The sequence below is a fragment of the Emydura macquarii genome, unplaced genomic scaffold (genome assembly GCF_026122565.2).
Source record: "Emydura macquarii macquarii isolate MOO-44397 ecotype Brisbane River unplaced genomic scaffold, CSIRO-AGI_Emac_v2 contig_2422, whole genome shotgun sequence".
Lineage (NCBI taxonomy): Eukaryota > Metazoa > Chordata > Testudines > Chelidae > Emydura > Emydura macquarii.
In genome coordinates, this window is record NW_027132559.1 from 26,758,296 (window position 1) to 26,775,523 (window position 17,228).

Sequence of the window (17,228 nt, forward strand, 5' to 3'; positions counted from 1 at the left end):
ATTTCACATTAGTTTCAGTCAATCAGCTTAAGAAGTTATCCAATCATCCTGATTACTGCCAGGATAAATCAATTTCCAGAGTTTATTTTCAAGTCAAATATTTCTGTGTAAACTCTCAGGGAACATTAGTAGTGGATCACTTGGTCTCTGCCTGCCGTAAAATTAACAATCACAGAACTCTTCCTGCTGTTTTCTCAGGCTCTTTAAAATTCAAATCACCTAATTCCCACCCCCTTGCAAATACCTGTGATTTTATTGTTACTCCTTTACTTGCATTTACAAATTAGAAGAATCTGGAGACAAACATTTTGTCTGTACTGGACAGCAAGCATCACTACTTTATTGGTACACACTCTGTTGGTCAGCCTTACATGATAAATCTCCAGCTGAGGGTGAACACAGATCTCTTGTTGAATACCAAATATACTTGCAGATTTGCAAGTGTGTCTCTATGGACACAAAGTAACACAGTTTGCAGAGAACGCTTGTCTGGCAGTCTGCTGCCCTCTGCCAGGAACTGCCAAAAGTACAGAATGCTTCATTTTTACATATTCAATACAACTTTAGTATTTGAAAAGCACTAATCAGAAACCACCTGTTATCCAACATAGGGCCATGTCCATTGGGATTTCTAGATAAGGGAAGTTTGAATATTTTTCCAAATGCTTAGCTAGCCAAAGTTTCTGGGGCCAGGAAGCTCAGAAGGAGTTCTTCTACCAGAGAGAAGAGAGGGGAACAATGGATAAATAGGAGAGAGTTATACTCCTTATTACAAAGATCTATTTGGCTTCCCCAAAGCTGGCTCGGCAGCTTTTCAGCACACAAGTCTTGGAGAAACCAGCCAGCACTTAATCTGAGCTCCAGCTCTCTCCTGTTCACCCTTTGCTTCCCTCTGGGACTTCTCTTCCTCCAGCTGCTGAAGTCCTGCTGAGCAGGCTAGCCTTGGGAAAGCCAGACAGCTCTCTGTAATTGCATAGAATCAGCTCAGCGGACTTTGAAGTCTGTGCTCAGAAGAGCTGACCCTGAGTGCAGACTTCAAAGCCTTTTGGCTGGTTTCCTGCTTATCCAAACTCCTGATTATCAAAAGGTTTCAGGTGTCTCCTGAGAGCTTCAGATAATCAAGGTTACACTGTACAACAGAGAAAAACCAGGAATTCATTGGTTGATCCCTAAAACAGAACAGAGGTCTCCTACCTCATTTGTCTCCGGAAGTGACACTGCAAATGTAAGTCTAGCGCTGCCAGTATATCAGGGTCAGAAAACTACCGTATGTGCCGTATATTCATCAAGTGCTCGTTAATGGTCCTAGTCACTGTTCTGTGCTAGGTTTGAGTGGGAAAGTGTTTTTATTTCCATTTTATGTTCTTAACCTTTGCAGTCATTATTCTAATAAGTTTCAAATTGCCCAGGTATCTCAGAAAGAGATTGTCTATCTTTTTTAACCATGTAGATTCAGATGGATAGATCTGCAGCCTTCTGGATTCAGTCACCAAGGTCCAGATCCTCAAAGGTATTTAGGCTCTTAAATCCCTTTTTGGATCTGGAGCCGAAAGCCATAGATAAAATTCAGAAGGAAAAGTCCACTACATAGTGCCAATAGAGAAAAGAACCTGTCACAACTGGAAGTTGCAGACCTGTTTGCTATTGATATGATTTCCTATCAGATTCCACATCTGCTCCCTATAATAGACCTGTCCCTTTCACTAATGTTGGAGCTTTGCGGGATGCTGGGGTTACTATAGCCATAAGAATAGTTCTGTTATCTTTTTCATTATCCCTATTGCTATATACTGTCATTTTGGGTATCCAAAGTCTGCCTCCTTTCTCCCAGGAAAGGAAATGGGTCAGGGCAACCACATAATACTAATTTCAACATAAGTACCCATTCAGAACAGAAAGCATCCTCTTCAGCTCCGTTTCTAAGGAAGGAATCTATGGTTCAGCTACTGCAGCTGGTGAATTTGAGCTGAATAGCACTAGTGTACTATCTACCCTTAATTCTCTGTCTTTCTTTTTCTTTCTCTTTCTTTCTATTTAGTAGATGCATAATACTACTTCCTTATTCTTTTAATTTTGGCCAGTCTAAAATTACAGAACTGTATTCCTCCATCTTTCGGCCCTGTTTCTGAAGTGTGTTTAAGCACATGCTTAAATACCACTGAAGAAAATGGAATTTAAGCATTTGCTTCAATGTTAATCACAAACTTAAGTTGTGTCCTGAATTGGGACCCTAAGTGAGGCCAATATATTTTAGATTTTTCTTCCTCTTTAATAATTATTAAATCTTTAATCAATTGTGATCATCTCAAATTCACCCTATTCTCAGTGGTATAGGCTAGGCTAGGCTAGGCTAGGCTAGTGGGACAGACATACTTCACATGCTGACAATTGTCTCTCCTCTTTCAGCTTGGCTTGGAGAAGACGTGGCAGATGAATACCTCCTGTGTGGTGGAATGTCCTGTGAACTGTCAGCTTTCTGACTGGTCTCCATGGTCTGAGTGTTCTCAAACATGTGGTCTTACTGGTTAGTTACTGTTCCTGGAATATCTTCAGGGCTGAGCTTTTTTCTTTTTTTTTTTTTTTTAAATCAGACACAACTAATATCAGTCTGCCAGGAATTTGAAGAGTAGTTGATTAGAGAGAGAATGATAGGGGGCTTAAATCTGGTTTACCTTTCTCAGGCAAATGGTAGGCTTCATTGAGGCTATACATGGTTAACTGAAAGAAGGAACTGTGAGTAGCTGTTGTTTTACATATGTAATTGAAGGAGGACAGCCTACCTACCATCTTGTGTTATATTGTTAATTTTTTGTTAATCCTTTTTCTATCCAAATTATCTTAAGCATGGAATTGACAAATAGTAGACTTCATTGAGGCTATCCATGGTTAACTTGAAGAGGATTTGGCCCACACTGAATAAAATGTTTCTGACTCAATAAATAGAAATGAAATATGACAAATGATACATGACTTTGCCAGAAGAGATTGACCATACTGGGCATATTAGACATAGATGGGGACATGTTCATGTCCCAAAAATGGGAGATTTAGCTTTACAGCTCTCATTAATATTATTGAGATAAGAATAGCTAAATCATCATACTTAACCCACCATAATGTCATCACACACTTACTCTTTTTTATACACAGAAGAGAAGCTTTTGCTTTCAAATGGCCAGTACTTTTTAAATTTATTTTTATTGTTTTTATATAGAATAAAAAGACATAACAAAACAAAACATATATAAATACATGCACAAGAAAAAAATAACCTGTAAATAACAAAATTCAATGTGTATTATTTGTAAAACCTGGAAAACAAAACAAAACCAAACAAACCTGAATCCAGAGCAGTCATGCAGGGCATCAATTATTAAAGTGACTAAATAGGTAAATAAGTGAGAACATAATCTATGAGTACTGGGGACTAATGTATACTAAACTGCAAAACTATGCAATAGTTTCATGTGGGACCAGACATGCTCATGTTTTTTTCAACTGTTTCTATTAGACAATGTCATTTTTTCCATTAATGGAGTGGTAGAGAGCTCACTAAGCCAGTCTGTGTGTGTGAGGGAGGAATTGCAGATTTCCATTTTTCTCAGAATATCTCTTTTGGCCACTAAGATAGTTACTGCATCCATTTCTTAATGTTAACTGGTAATATCAATTCATCCAGCACCCCTAAAATACACAAACCTGAAGAAAGAAAGGTAGCAACACTTAAAAGTTTTTGAGAGAGCACCGACTATGGCAGTCCAGATCACGTCCATTTTTGACAGGTATAGAGGATGTGTGAAAGTTTTGGCATGTGGCTGTTTGCATCTCCAACATTAACTGTTTAGTGCCAATCTAGTCTTAATCAAACACTTTGGAGTCCAGTAGTAGTATCTTTTTCTGGAAGAATCACAAGGATAAAGAACTTGAAGTATCTTTCACATTAAGCCAGATATCCTCTTGGATTTCTGTTGTTATAGTAAGGCTAAATTCTTTCCCCATTTTTCTTTGAGCCTGAGATTAAGAGGGGAATGCAAAGCAGTAAACTACCTCTGAGTAATTCCTACAAGGTGACTTTTGTTTCCATGTTTCTTAACATGTTCTTCTAGAGGTGAGAGAGTTGAAACAGACCAATTGTCCCCTATCCTTGCATGAATCCTTGAGCATAGCCGCTGAAAGAAGGAACTGTGAATCAGTAAAGTAACTGATATTTGTTACACCCGTAATCGAAGGAGGACAGCCTATCGTCTTGTGTTATATTGTCAACTTTTGTTAATCTTTTTTCTATCCAAATTATCTTAAGCATGGAGTTGGCCTTGATCCAGAGGGAAGGGTTATCCCATAGTGGTACAAGAGAAGCATTAGTAAGATCAGATGCTGTAATCATCTTAACACATTGCAGGAAGCCTCGTGTAGTTGCAAAGATTGGATTTTTCCTTAGGGGTGTGAGTATCTTAAATTATATAAAAGAAGAAAGGGAACTAAATGGCATAGCTAAACTTTCTTTGATCTCAGGTATCTATACAGAGCTACAGGAGAGGACCCACCTTACAATAAGATGCATTAGGTATACTAGATAATATAGGAACAAATTTGGTTACTCAGGATTTTTTAAGGGTCTTGTGTGACAAGAAAGGCCATTTTTATCCCATATAATTTGCATCATAAGCCTATTTATTTGAGGAAAGAGCAAGGAAGAGACCTTGAAAGGCAGTATGCTAATGATATAAGTCATTCTTGGGCAGATATTCATTTTGGCTATTTCTATTCTCCCCAGTAAGGATAGTGGGAGGAGACCCCCCCTCTACATCCTTGGAAATTTCTTTTCATATGTAGTCCATATTTATAGAAACAATTTTGGGAAGATGAGGACAAATTTTAACACCTAAATTAGTTACTTCCTTGCATATTGGAAATGCAAATAGCCAGTATTAAAAGAAAAAAAGTAAAAAACTAGGGGAATAATTTAAACTATGCTTCTTCCATTCATGTCTGAATATTGCAGTATGTAGATCAGTGGTATGTTAGTACTAGGGAGAAATTGTTGTTGTTGTTGATGATGTTTATTTGCATTGAGGTAGCACCTAGATGCCCAACCAGGGATCAGAACCCCATTGTGCTAGGCGCTGTACAAACATATAACAAAAATATGGTTTGTGTCCTAAAGAGCTTATAATGTAAGTATAAAAAAAATATGATTAACATTATGAAGATTTTTTCCTAACAACATAGTTAATGATTTGCTACTGTGGTATTTCATTATCTGAAGGCATTTCAATGGTGCTAGTCACCATAGTGTCTGAGCTCATCATATATAAATTGTAGGATTTGCAGTAGAAGTGCTTGGAGAGTTCTTCATTTCTTAAGTGGTTCTCAACCTATTTTTCATTGTGGGCCGCGTATTCAGCTCTCTGTGCGCCGCATCCACATAATATATATACTACCTCTATGGCCCTGAGGTTGTCACATGGGCTGCAGCTGTGTGTTGATTAGGCCACAGGTTGCGAACCACTGACTAAGACACAAACAGAATGAGTTAGAGACAGAGACCAGATTTACAAGAGCTCAGCTGCCATGTAGACTCCTAAATGGAGTGGTCAAATTTTAAAAAGTGCTGAGTGCCCAGCAGCTCCCATTGCTCTGAGGGAGAGCTATTGGTTGCTGAGCTCTGCTGAAAATGTGATCATTGGTGTCTAGAGGAATTTCACTGTTTCCCTTTTAAACACTTTGAGCCCAAGAAAACATATCCATTCTAGCTCTGATCAAGCTAGGGGGCTAAAATAGAGTGTAGTCATGACAACACAAGTGGCATGAGGGGCTAGCCACCCTGCTTACATACCTGTCAGACACCATATGCCCATTTACAAGAGCTCAGCTGCCATGTAGACTCCTAAATGGAGTGGTCAAATTTTAAAAAGTGCTGAGTGCCCAGCAGCTCCCATTGCTCTGAGGGAGAGCTATTGGTTGCTGAGCTCTGCTGAAAATGTGATCATTGGTGTCTAGAGGAATTTCACTGTTTCCCTTTTAAACACTTTGAGCCCAAGAAAACATATCCATTCTAGCTCTGATCAAGCTAGGGGGCTAAAATAGAGTGTAGTCATGACAACACAAGTGGCATGAGGGGCTAGCCACCCTGCTTACATACCTGTCAGACACCATATGCCCATTTACAAGAGCTCAGCTGCCATGTAGACTCCTAAATGGAGTGGTCAAATTTTAAAAAGTGCTGAGTGCCCAGCAGCTCCCATTGCTCTGAGGGAGAGCTATTGGTTGCTGAGCTCTGCTGAAAATGTGATCATTGGTGTCTAGAGGAATTTCACTGTTTCCCTTTTAAACACTTTGAGCCCAAGAAAACATATCCATTCTAGCTCTGATCAAGCTAGGGGGCTAAAATAGAGTGTAGTCATGACAACACAAGTGGCATGAGGGGCTAGCCACCCTGCTTACATACCTGTCAGACACCATATGCCCATATTCAAGGCAGCTAGTGTCCCTGCCACCCATGCCACCGCAGCTACACCATATATTGTAGTGTGCTAGCTCATTGAGAGCTAATCTGAGTGTGTCTCCTCAAGTTGGGAATCACATCCCCAGCTTGAAATGCAAACATACACAGTGTTTGTAACTGTACTCCCAAAATGTATTAAAAATAGCAATAGTATTTTAAAATACCTCTTGAAGTTTTAGTGTGTTTTATGGATGTTGAAATTCCTAAATATATCTATTGGATGTTGCCATTTTCCTGCTAACAGACAGGAAGTTGATTTGGATGGGGGGAGGGAAGACTCATTCTGTACTGAAATAACATTAATTTTAGGTAAATTTTCATATAGTAACAACGCTTAGAATGCAGCAGGCTAATTAGCTCTTCTTCCATCCACGCTAAGGTAGGCCAGTACGCTTTTGAAGTGGTTTTGCACATAACAATTACATTCTGTGCTGTTCTTGGCTGGCTTTTCAACTCATTACCCCAAGGGCAGAGTTCACTTTCTTTTTTTTTGTGGTGCTCCAACTGCAGGATCTATGGATCCACAACTATGAGGATCCACTTGACCAACCCTCTTTCCACCTACTTACAGTGGACACAGAAGCAGAAAGGCTCAAAAAGAGGGTTCCCTTTCTGCAAAAATTGTTGAGGTTTAGAAAAAGCTTTTTCCTGAAGTGGGACAAAATATCAAAACCCCAAAAATGTTCAGAGAAAGGGATTTAAAAGAAAAATTACATTTTGGAAGAGCTGAAATGGGTTTTATCGACTTCCCAGCTGCGTTCAGGGAAGACTCTTGTCAGAGTCACTGAAGTTGACAAGAGGATTGCAGCCCAGCTACCAGACAGGCAGAGAGCACAGCTGTTCTGACTCCCTCTGACCTTCCCAACCCTGCAACCAGGTCTGAGAGCTAGAGAGGTGCTGCCCATCCCAGGAGCTAGGGGGAGGCAGAGCACTCCAGTGCTGTGCTTCTTGATCCCCCAGAACTAGGGGCGATGTGGGAAGGCAGAGCACCCTGATGCATGGCCCCACTATCCCCTAGCAAGGGGGAAAGCAGTGTTTGACAAAGGTTTCATCAAGTTTGTACTAGATTTGAGTAAACATTTCATTCTGATCAATTGGTATTTCCATAGAAACTTAATTATGCAGCTCTGCTCCCACTTTGTGGCCTGGGTGGGAAGGTTTGCTGCAGTTCATAGCATAGTCTAGTTACTCTGGGAGCAAGATTTGTTTCTCAATAGTTAAGGGCACTTAACTCCAAATTCATAATAACAAATCTAATTAAAAATAAACAGATAGATGGACTGAGACGGCCAATTTAATTTTATGAGATTATGAAAGTAGGTCATGTAATGCATTTCAGGATATTATAAATCTGAATATATTGGGTACTTAATTTTTAGTGTACTCTTTTTGCTTGGTGGTTGTTTACTTGGGTTTTTACAGTACGACACATTTTGGCTCAGTGCATATATTTATTTGCATTGAAATTAAAACCCCATGAAAATGTGGGTTTAATGGAATTATTTGGAAGCCACTATATTTAGATGGGCTACTAGCTACCATTACACTGCACATAAAAATTTTCTTGTGGCTTCACTTTATCATCTGTCTCAGTAATAGCCTGATATTCACCTAAGAGGAAAGAAATAGAATCACCCAAAAGGATGACTAAACACAAAATCTCTTCTTCATTCCATTATATAACTGCTTGAAACAGAATCTGGTCCTCTAACAGGTCTGGGTAGTGTGTCACCCTTTGCTGAACAGAAGATTGATGTCACTTAAACTTATTTTAATTTTCTTTAGGTCTGGGTCAAATATCCTCTGTCCCTTGAAAATTCTCCATTATAATAAAGCCAGGGAGACAGAGAAGATAAGTGGCAAGTTCCCTCTGCTTTCTGATTATAGACAACCAGCATCTTGTGAATCTGATAAGTGTTTCTAAATTTAATGGAAGAAAAATTTTGTGGGCTAGATACCCATATCATTCCCTCTTAGCAGCAAAACTCCAGAAGAGGGCAGAGCCAAAATTCATCTCTCAACAGGGATGCCAAGAACAAAACACCAGCTCAGGAAATGGTGTCCGTTTTTCCCCCATGCATCTCAACTAGAAAAGTATTATTTATGTATATTATAGTAGCATCTTGATTCCCTAATCAAGGATCTCATTGTGCTATGCACAGTATGCACAAATAACAAAAAAGAAAGTACCTACCTCAGAGAATTTACAATCCACACATCAAACAGGTCACAGTAGGCCTGCTGTGCAGTCCACTGTATTAGGTAAGAATAATGCTAACATAAAGCTTGTCACAGAGTGAAACAGAACCATCTTGATTAATGAATACATATGACCACCTCAAAGTTGCTTATATCACTCTTTCTCTCTCTCTTTCAAAGGAAAGATGATACGAAGAAGAACAGTAAATCAACCTTTCCAGGGTGATGGGAGACCATGTCCTTCTCAGATAGAGCAATTCAAACCCTGCCCGGTAAAACCTTGTTATCGATGGCAGTATGGCCATTGGGCTGAATGCAAAGTTGAGGTAAATGCTGCAATAGAGATTTGAAATGATTCTGTTCACTGCATCCAGGGATATTTGTGATATGTACATCTGTAACTTACAAAATGGTTTAGCCATTTTATTCAAATCTCCAAATTCAAGGGCATACAAAGTTGTTGTTGCTGTTAGACTCCATATGCTAACAGGTACTACAGTTCACTCTAGTTATTCCTATTCTAAGTACAGAGGAGAACTCTGGAATCTGAGATATAACTCTGTAGTAACTTAAGTGGTTTGGAACCAGCCTATCTTAGAGAATACTGAGTCCAGAAAGTTTTCACTTACGATACTTTCACAATTTTAGTTAGTATAAATGCTCAAACTGTAGCTTCCTGGTTCTGAAAAGGAGGGTCCCAGCAGAGCATTCTCTGTGAGGGCATTGTAGCTCTGGCACTTTCTAGTATGAATAATTGAGTGTCATCTTTTTGCTAGGAGTTGGGAAGGGCACTGATGGGGGTTTTGTGGGTGAGTGTAACATGCCAGTGTACAATCCAGACTGGGGGTGAGGCAGCTGTGTCACATTTGCCCTGCAGCCTTGGGTGTTTTACAATGTCTTGCTGAAGTAGCTCCCCCCGGGCTGCTCACAAACAACCTTCCAGCATGCAAGCCATGCCCTCAGTGTCTGTGTGTAATTGCAGTTTGCCAGCCACACTTGGAATACACTCCTGCTTTCACCAGCCTCGGTTATACTACAGGGTGACCCCAACATGCTCCCAGTCCTGGATTTTTCCTCAGAAATGCATGTCTTGTACTGTCCAGCCCTCTCCTGGACAGTCCAAATATATTATTTTTATTATTTCTTTAAGGGAATAATATACACTAACCTGTTGTCTTAAATAGTTACCCAGACACATTAAATTAAACACAGTGGACTATATAAAACAATAAAACAAGTTTATTAACTACAAAGTAAGAGATTTTAAATGAGTACAAATAATGAGGCATAAAAGTCAGAAATGGTCACAAGAATAAAGATAAAATACTTTCTAGTGCCTAACTTAACAAACTATATTAGAGTCAATCAAAATTTCTTACCACGTGCTTCTAGCAGCATTACTGACTAAACTCTTCAGGCTGGCACTCCTCCCCTAGAGTCCAATGGCTGTGTCCTTTGTCTTCTGAGATACAGAGAATGAGATGGGCAGAGAGAGAGAGAAAGGGGTGTCCTGGGGTATTTTCCCCTTCTTTTTATAGTTTTTAGTCCCTCTTTGTAAACCATTTATAGCTGAGAATCAGGAGACAGGTCATCTGCTGGAGAAAGGATGTTCTCTGATGGGCTTTTTCACCTGTGTAAGCTGTATGTTTTTTCCTATCCCCCTTTCTCCTTGATAACTCTGTTTATTGCTTAAAGGCAAATTAAGACAAGCATACACTCCTTTGTTGAAGACAGGTCTGTTTGACCAGTTTCATGCTACATGAGTCTGAATATGTATTTTAACATCATACAGGGGAAATTTATAACTTTATGCATAAAGCTGCTTCAGACATTATACCATGATATCACTACTCAGCAAGTTACGAGTTTTCAGATGATACCTCAGAAGGCATATCTTGTACAAAGCTTATTACAGTAGTGTGTAGGGTGTGAACACGGGTGTATTTCGTCCCAGAGAGGAAAGGTATTTTTATCTTGTTTCAGTTTCCTGGCTGATTAATTTCATTTTGTTGTGTGTGTCTAAGTCATACTGCTGGGGGTTATTCCTTGTAGGGACTGCTGTTTTAAATAATTCTAATAGCTCTCTGATTAATTATTATTATTATTTCAATTGAAATAATTGGGCAAATATTGATTGTTCTTTTAATGACATCCATTGTGCTTCCATATAGAAGTGATTTAGGTGTCTTTCCCTTTCTGAAGCACTGAATGCTACAAGACTTAAATTTGGCATTATTTTTAAGCCATCATCATAAAATAAAGTAACAATAATCAGAATGCAAGATTAGCTTTGTTTTAGTCAATGAAGACTTTTTTTTTCTCTCCAACATTTGTGCATCTCCTCCCTTTCCAGGATGCTCAGTGTGGAGAGGGGACGAGAGTCAGGAACATTTCATGTGTGGTCTATGATGGATCCACTGAAGATGTTGGCAAAATAGTAGATGAGGAATTCTGTGGAGAAATTGAGCCTCTTGTTGATGGCAATAAGAAGATGGTACTTGAGGAAACCTGTACACTTCCTTGTCCAGGTAACAAACTTGTTCAGATAAATCTTATTGCATTTCAAGATTGGTCAACCTGAGATGACCTTGGTACAAAGAAAAAAGATGATTAGCCACATGTTGTGGAGTCTTTCCCACATTCACTTATTGAACTGAAGGAATTACTTTTCATCAGTAGTTTCACAATAGTGAACGTACTTTGTGACCCTAATAAAACAGTGACTAGGGAAAGGAGCATATACATTTATAAATGTTTTAAAAGTAATGTTTTGGCATAGACTACCCGAGTAGGAATTTTACTTTTGAACAATTGGCACAAAAATTATAAATGTTATGTAACCCCACAAGAAACAAAGTGTTAATTTAATATGAGAAGAATCCATTTAATGGATATTTAAATAATAGAAAATAGACTGTCCAAAAAATAGAGGGTTTGCTTTGTAAATGTTTTTTTAAGCATATGAACAGCTTTTTTCATGAAATTGAATCAGTGTCTAATACTTCTGTTTGCTTTTTAATGGGGTTGAGGAAATAGACCAAGGAGGTTTAGTGCTTGTTTAAATAAGATCATGCTGGGAGCAAAGGAATGTTTTGATTACTGAGAAAATGTGGTAGTTCTTAGTCCCTCCACTTGCAACACATGTGCAAGTCACACTGACCCAACAGACTGTATCTAAAGGAGCTGTTGTGGTTTGTCAGATCTGTGACCCCATACTAAGAAGGATTAAGAAGAGGAGGCCATAACAGCTGTTAAAGATGAATTGCAAAGGTTTTGCTGAAAATTAAAAACTTGTCTGTAAGTTCCAAAAAGAGAGGAGGGAATAATGTCACTGTTGTTAATAAAGTAATTAGTACTGTATTTTTAGAAGTATTGATTTGCTCCTTCAATTCCCAAGAAATTTCAGCTATAGATTTCCTGTTCTCTGTGCCAGAACAAGTCTCATCACAACTAGCCATTCCATACCAAGCCTGTATATTCATTCCTTCACAGCTCTCTCAAATCCATTCCTTCTGGACTGAAATTTAGAGTGTCCTAGCCACAGTCCAAAGGTGCAGTTTTCTAGAAATCTGTTGAGCTGTTTGAGTTATAAGAGATATAGCTACATTTTGCACTCATCTAAAAGTGCAATTAGTTATTTCATTGACATAGCACTTTTCATTCCAAAGAATCCTGAACCACTTCACAAACAATGAGTTTGAAACCATCAGCAAAAGTCCCATTCACTTGAATGAGAACAAGCAGACGACTGATATAGAGCACTCCACTCAATAATGGGAAAGGGAGAGATTTTGACCAAGGACATCACTACTCTTACTAAAAGTCTCATGGGATCTTTAATGTCAATACAGAGTAGACACGGCTATGGTTTCCCAAATACACAGTTCTGCTTTCTAATAGAAAATCAGAAGAATAAAGTGGTATAAGATACTCCATTTTGTAATTTATTTCTTTTGCTGAATTTAAGAAACATGGCTGTTCATTGCTCAGCCTCTAAATTTTGCTGAACGACCTTTGGTTGAGCAACCTCACGTTTAGCCAAGGAGAATAACTACCCTCTGGGGATGTGCTAATGATACACTCTAACGAAGGTTTCCAAAAATCACTTCTTGCTCTCCTATTATACATACATTAGTTCTTCAATAATTCATTTCTTTACATGATTTCTTAATGTCAGCAAATAAAACTCCTTCATTAATTAGGCATCCGGTCAACATGGTGCTTATTATATTTGTCGTCAGCATAATGTAAGGTTACATGAATTTTTAATGTTCTTTTTGCTGAAATAATTAAAGCTTAAGAGGCTCTTTTATGAGTTGTTTTGTGTTTTAATTTTCTACACACTAGTATTAACAAAATTATTTTTACACCATGCTTCAGACTTTCTTAAAAGACTTTCTTAGTCTCCAGGCTGTTGTACAGATTAATGTTGGTTAGTGTGATTTTATTCCTTAGTCTTGAACCATAAAATAATACTGTATAGATTCCTATTATCATAGAACTTAGAGTCGGAGAAGATATTTTGGATCACCTGTGCCATTCTCATTCCTTAGAAGGAAAGTTCCTCACAGTAAAGGCTTTTTCCACTCTACTTCCCTAATATATATATTATTGGTCTCCTAAGCTTATAGAAAGTGAAATTGATCATGAAGATAATGTGGAAAATTAGGCAGGAGAACAACATACAGTGCCTTTCCACATATGGAAGCCCAAAGATTGAATGCAATTTTAGTCAGAGAATGAAAATGAAACAACTTAGTAATGTTATGAAAATACTGCAGTTGCTTGGACTGCTTTGGCATAAATAGGTTTTTGTATCACTTCAGTTTCCTTGAACAATCATTTATTTTGTACAGAAATTTAAATATAGATGACAGCTTTCATAGGATGAAGGTATGTATGGATCTAAAATTAGAACTGTTCTTTAGTAATTAATCATGGAGAGTTGAAAGGTATGATTTGGATCAGAACTTTCTATGGCTCTTACAGTTAGTATTCAGAACTCCCCTTGTATCAGCTTTGTTACATCATTGCTGTTGGATAGGTGATTGTTACTTGAAAGAGTGGTCAGAATGGAGCCTTTGTCAGCTGACCTGTGTTAATGGAGAAGATCTTGGCTTTGGAGGGATACAAGTGCGATCCCGGGCAGTGATCATTCAGGAATTAGAGAACCAACACCTCTGTCCAGAACAGGCTTTGGAAACGCGATCATGTAATGGTGAGTATCAAAACACAGAAATTAGGTGACCACTATTTTAATGTAAGATGCATCTGACTTTTTCTTTGCCAAATTTTGGTTCTGAGGTTGAAAAATATTGCAAATGTTAATAATTGTATGGACAGCTGCTTTTTAATTTCATCTAAAATTTCCCAAATCTATTTTAATTCTAGAGTCCATTTTTAAATTTCATGGTAATATTTTTTTCAAAATGTCATTAATCTTTTTCCTCAATTGCTGACTTTCATCTATAGCAAAATTTATTAACAAATAGTATTTCTGTCTTGATGTTTAACAAAAGTGACAAAACCAAAATTCACTATATTCTCTTATTCTGTTTGTACTATTATGTGTTTTCATTATTAATTATCTGACAATAACACCAATTGGGTCCCAACTGTGCTTGGTGCTGTACACATTCATAACAAGAGTCATGCCCTGCCCATAGAGCCATCAGTCAAAACAGACAAAGGAGAGAGAAAGGAAGTATTACACATGAGTAATGGGAACACAAAGAGGAATAGAAAGATTAAGTGACATATCCAAGGTCACACAGGAAGTCTGAGGCAGAGGTGGGAAGTCTGAATCTGAGAAGAGCTGGACAAATTTTGATAAAAAATGCAGATTCAGGTTAACTGAAACATTTAATGAATTCTGCCAAATTTGCCAAACATTTTTAAAACATTTAAATGAAATGTTTGATTTTTCAAGCCAAAACAACTTTTCATATCAAAATTTCCTTCAATTTTATAAAAAAAAATTAAAAAGCTTGAAAGCAAATGGAAATATTTTGTTTTGTGTTGACCTAAATGTTTTGTTTCACATGAAACAACATTTTTTTTCGACTTTTCAAAACTGACAGAGGACCAAAAAAATCAGATTTTGTTTGAGTACAAGTCCCTATGCCTACAAGCTGTGGGTACACATACTCTCCATGCATCTGAAACCAGAAGATTCTTCAAAAGCAGTGTCTGTTGGTCCACACATGCACCCTACTCCTCCTAATGGTTTAAACTGAGGGTATAAGGAGCAGCGCAGACCATCACCTCACCAGTTCCTTTGCTGCTTGCAGTCTGGGACAGAACCTGCTGTGTCTGTACCCGTTCCAGCGTTCCTGCTCAGACTTCGGCTTTCTAAATAGTTTTTCATAGATAGTTAGCTTTAGTTAGTTTACATAGATAGTTTGGATTTTGGGGTGCGTTCCTCACAGTTCAGAGCACCTAGTATGTCCAAGATTCCAGGCTTCAAGCCCTGTCTGTGGTGTCCCCGGGTCTTCACAATTAGTGTACCCTCATGAGAGCTGTGAAGTGTGATATTCACCACTCCTTTCCCCATGTACTAGGCAGTCTCGGGAGCTCAGGCTCTGCAGACATTTAATGGAACTCTCCCTGAGGCCCCAGGCTGATCCTGGACCATCCTGCTCCTCACCTCACCAGACTGAGACTCCAGGTGATGTCCCTCCGAAGCTGGCACTCTAGCTTGGACTCCTCTAGCGAGCCCAAGGACTCAACTAAATGGAGGCATCATAAGGGTAAAGATAAACACTGTCCTAAAAAGAGGAACAAGTTGCCCAATAAGTGCTCCAAGAAAAGGACTGCTTTTCTACCCTCAACGCCAAGTGAGACTCTGGGCCCCAGGACAGCTAAGTCCAGAACTCACCGGGCGCATGGGCTGGTACTGACAGTACTGAAAGCTACCACTGCTCAAAAATTGTCTGTGAAAGAGGCAGGATTGATACCTGCACCACACAGGGACAGAAGGAAGCCTTCACCCTCAGGACTGATGGCACCACACCATAAGAAGGCAATCATACCCAAACTTGCACCAGCAGATCTGTCTAAACCCAAGACTCCTGCCAGCTCTCCTCCTGCTAGGTCTTGATGTGCCCTTTTCGAGTATCTGGCAATTTACACCAATCCCAAATCACCATTCCTTTCAGATCCAATCCTAGCGACAGACATCTGTATACCATTGGCACATCGTTTACCAGTCACAAGCACCAGCCATGCCGTGGATGCTCTGACACCATTGGTGCACTATTTGTTAGTTCCTGCGTCCATCCAGACTCACACAAGACACACGACTCCTACTCTTCAGAAGATCAGGAAGAAGTACCATTGGTTCCTCTGACAGTTCAGATACAAGACATCAGCTCAGACAGAGCTTCCAGAGCCTTCTGGATACCTCCACGTCCTCATAACCCATGCTATTTGGCTACAGTCCAATGGCACCTGCCATGGGGCCTTCCTCCTAGGATCCATACTTATGGGCCCCAGACAACAAGGATCCTGAGCATCACTCTCAACAAAGATCACCTCCCAGAGAGAACCCTCAGACCTTCCCAGAGCACTTCGTGAAGCCGGAACAGCCAGTACTGCTTTCTTTTTCCTCTCCAGATGAGGCAGTTACATCAGCCTCCCTCTTGCCCCTGGATGATTATAGGCAGCATCAGGACTTCTTGAGGACAATTTCAGAAACTCTTCAGATCCCACTCAGAGGTTCAAGATCCTACTCATAGACTACTGGATATTCTTCAGCTACAGCTGCTCCTGGGGTGGCATTCCCTATCAATGAGGCCATACTGGAGCCCACTACAAGGGCATCAACACATTATATGGCAGCCCTGGTGGACAGACTCAGATTTGCACTACCATGCTAAAAATAGCCGTGTAGATAGCGCTAAAGTTGCAGCTAGGGCTGGAGCTCAAGCTCTGAGGCCTAGAGCAGTGGGTGGGCTTCAGAGCCTGAACTCCAGCCTGAACCACAACATTTACCTACCTATTTTTAGTGTAAGTCCTAGTCTGTCGACCTGGACTGGGAGGCTTGCTGCTGCAGACTGTGTAGTAATATCCTTAGACAATTTGGCACACACTGGCTACCTGTGCCCTGACCCTGAATAGGACTGAGAAAAATTATTTTTTTCCCACCAGGAGGGCAGAATATTTGTTTTCCCAGCCTAGCTGGAACTCTCTAGTAGTTCAGGTGGTCATGGAGTGAAATAGGCTATCTCAGCCTAGATACACCCCTTCACACAAAAATGCAAAGAGACTAGATCTCGTCAGCAGAAAGAACTTTTCATCAACCGGCCTACTGTTCCGCATAGCGAATTACCAAGCACTAATGTTCAAATATGACTTGATTCATTACAGTAAGTTGCCAGAATAAACTGCCACAGGAATGTAGACCCCAATTCTAGGCCATCCTGGATGAAGGGAAACTGATTGCCAGATCATTGCTCCAGGTGTCACTTGATGTAGTGGCCATGACTTCCTGGTCCCTGGCAACCTTGCAGTGGTTATAGGTCGG

General features: G+C 39.5%; 1 protein-coding gene across 1 annotated transcript in view; it reads left to right on the forward strand.

Annotated features, from left to right (window-relative positions):
- THSD7A (thrombospondin type 1 domain containing 7A) overlaps nucleotides 1-17,228 on the forward strand; it is a 451,937-nt gene that overhangs the window by 420,795 nt on the left and 13,914 nt on the right. The window contains exons 24-27 of the mRNA XM_067562127.1: nucleotides 2,407-2,524; nucleotides 8,885-9,030; nucleotides 11,058-11,232; nucleotides 13,749-13,922. Of these exons, the coding sequence (XP_067418228.1) occupies nucleotides 2,407-2,524; nucleotides 8,885-9,030; nucleotides 11,058-11,232; nucleotides 13,749-13,922 (613 nt within the window). The remainder of the gene's footprint in view (nucleotides 1-2,406; nucleotides 2,525-8,884; nucleotides 9,031-11,057; nucleotides 11,233-13,748; nucleotides 13,923-17,228) is intronic.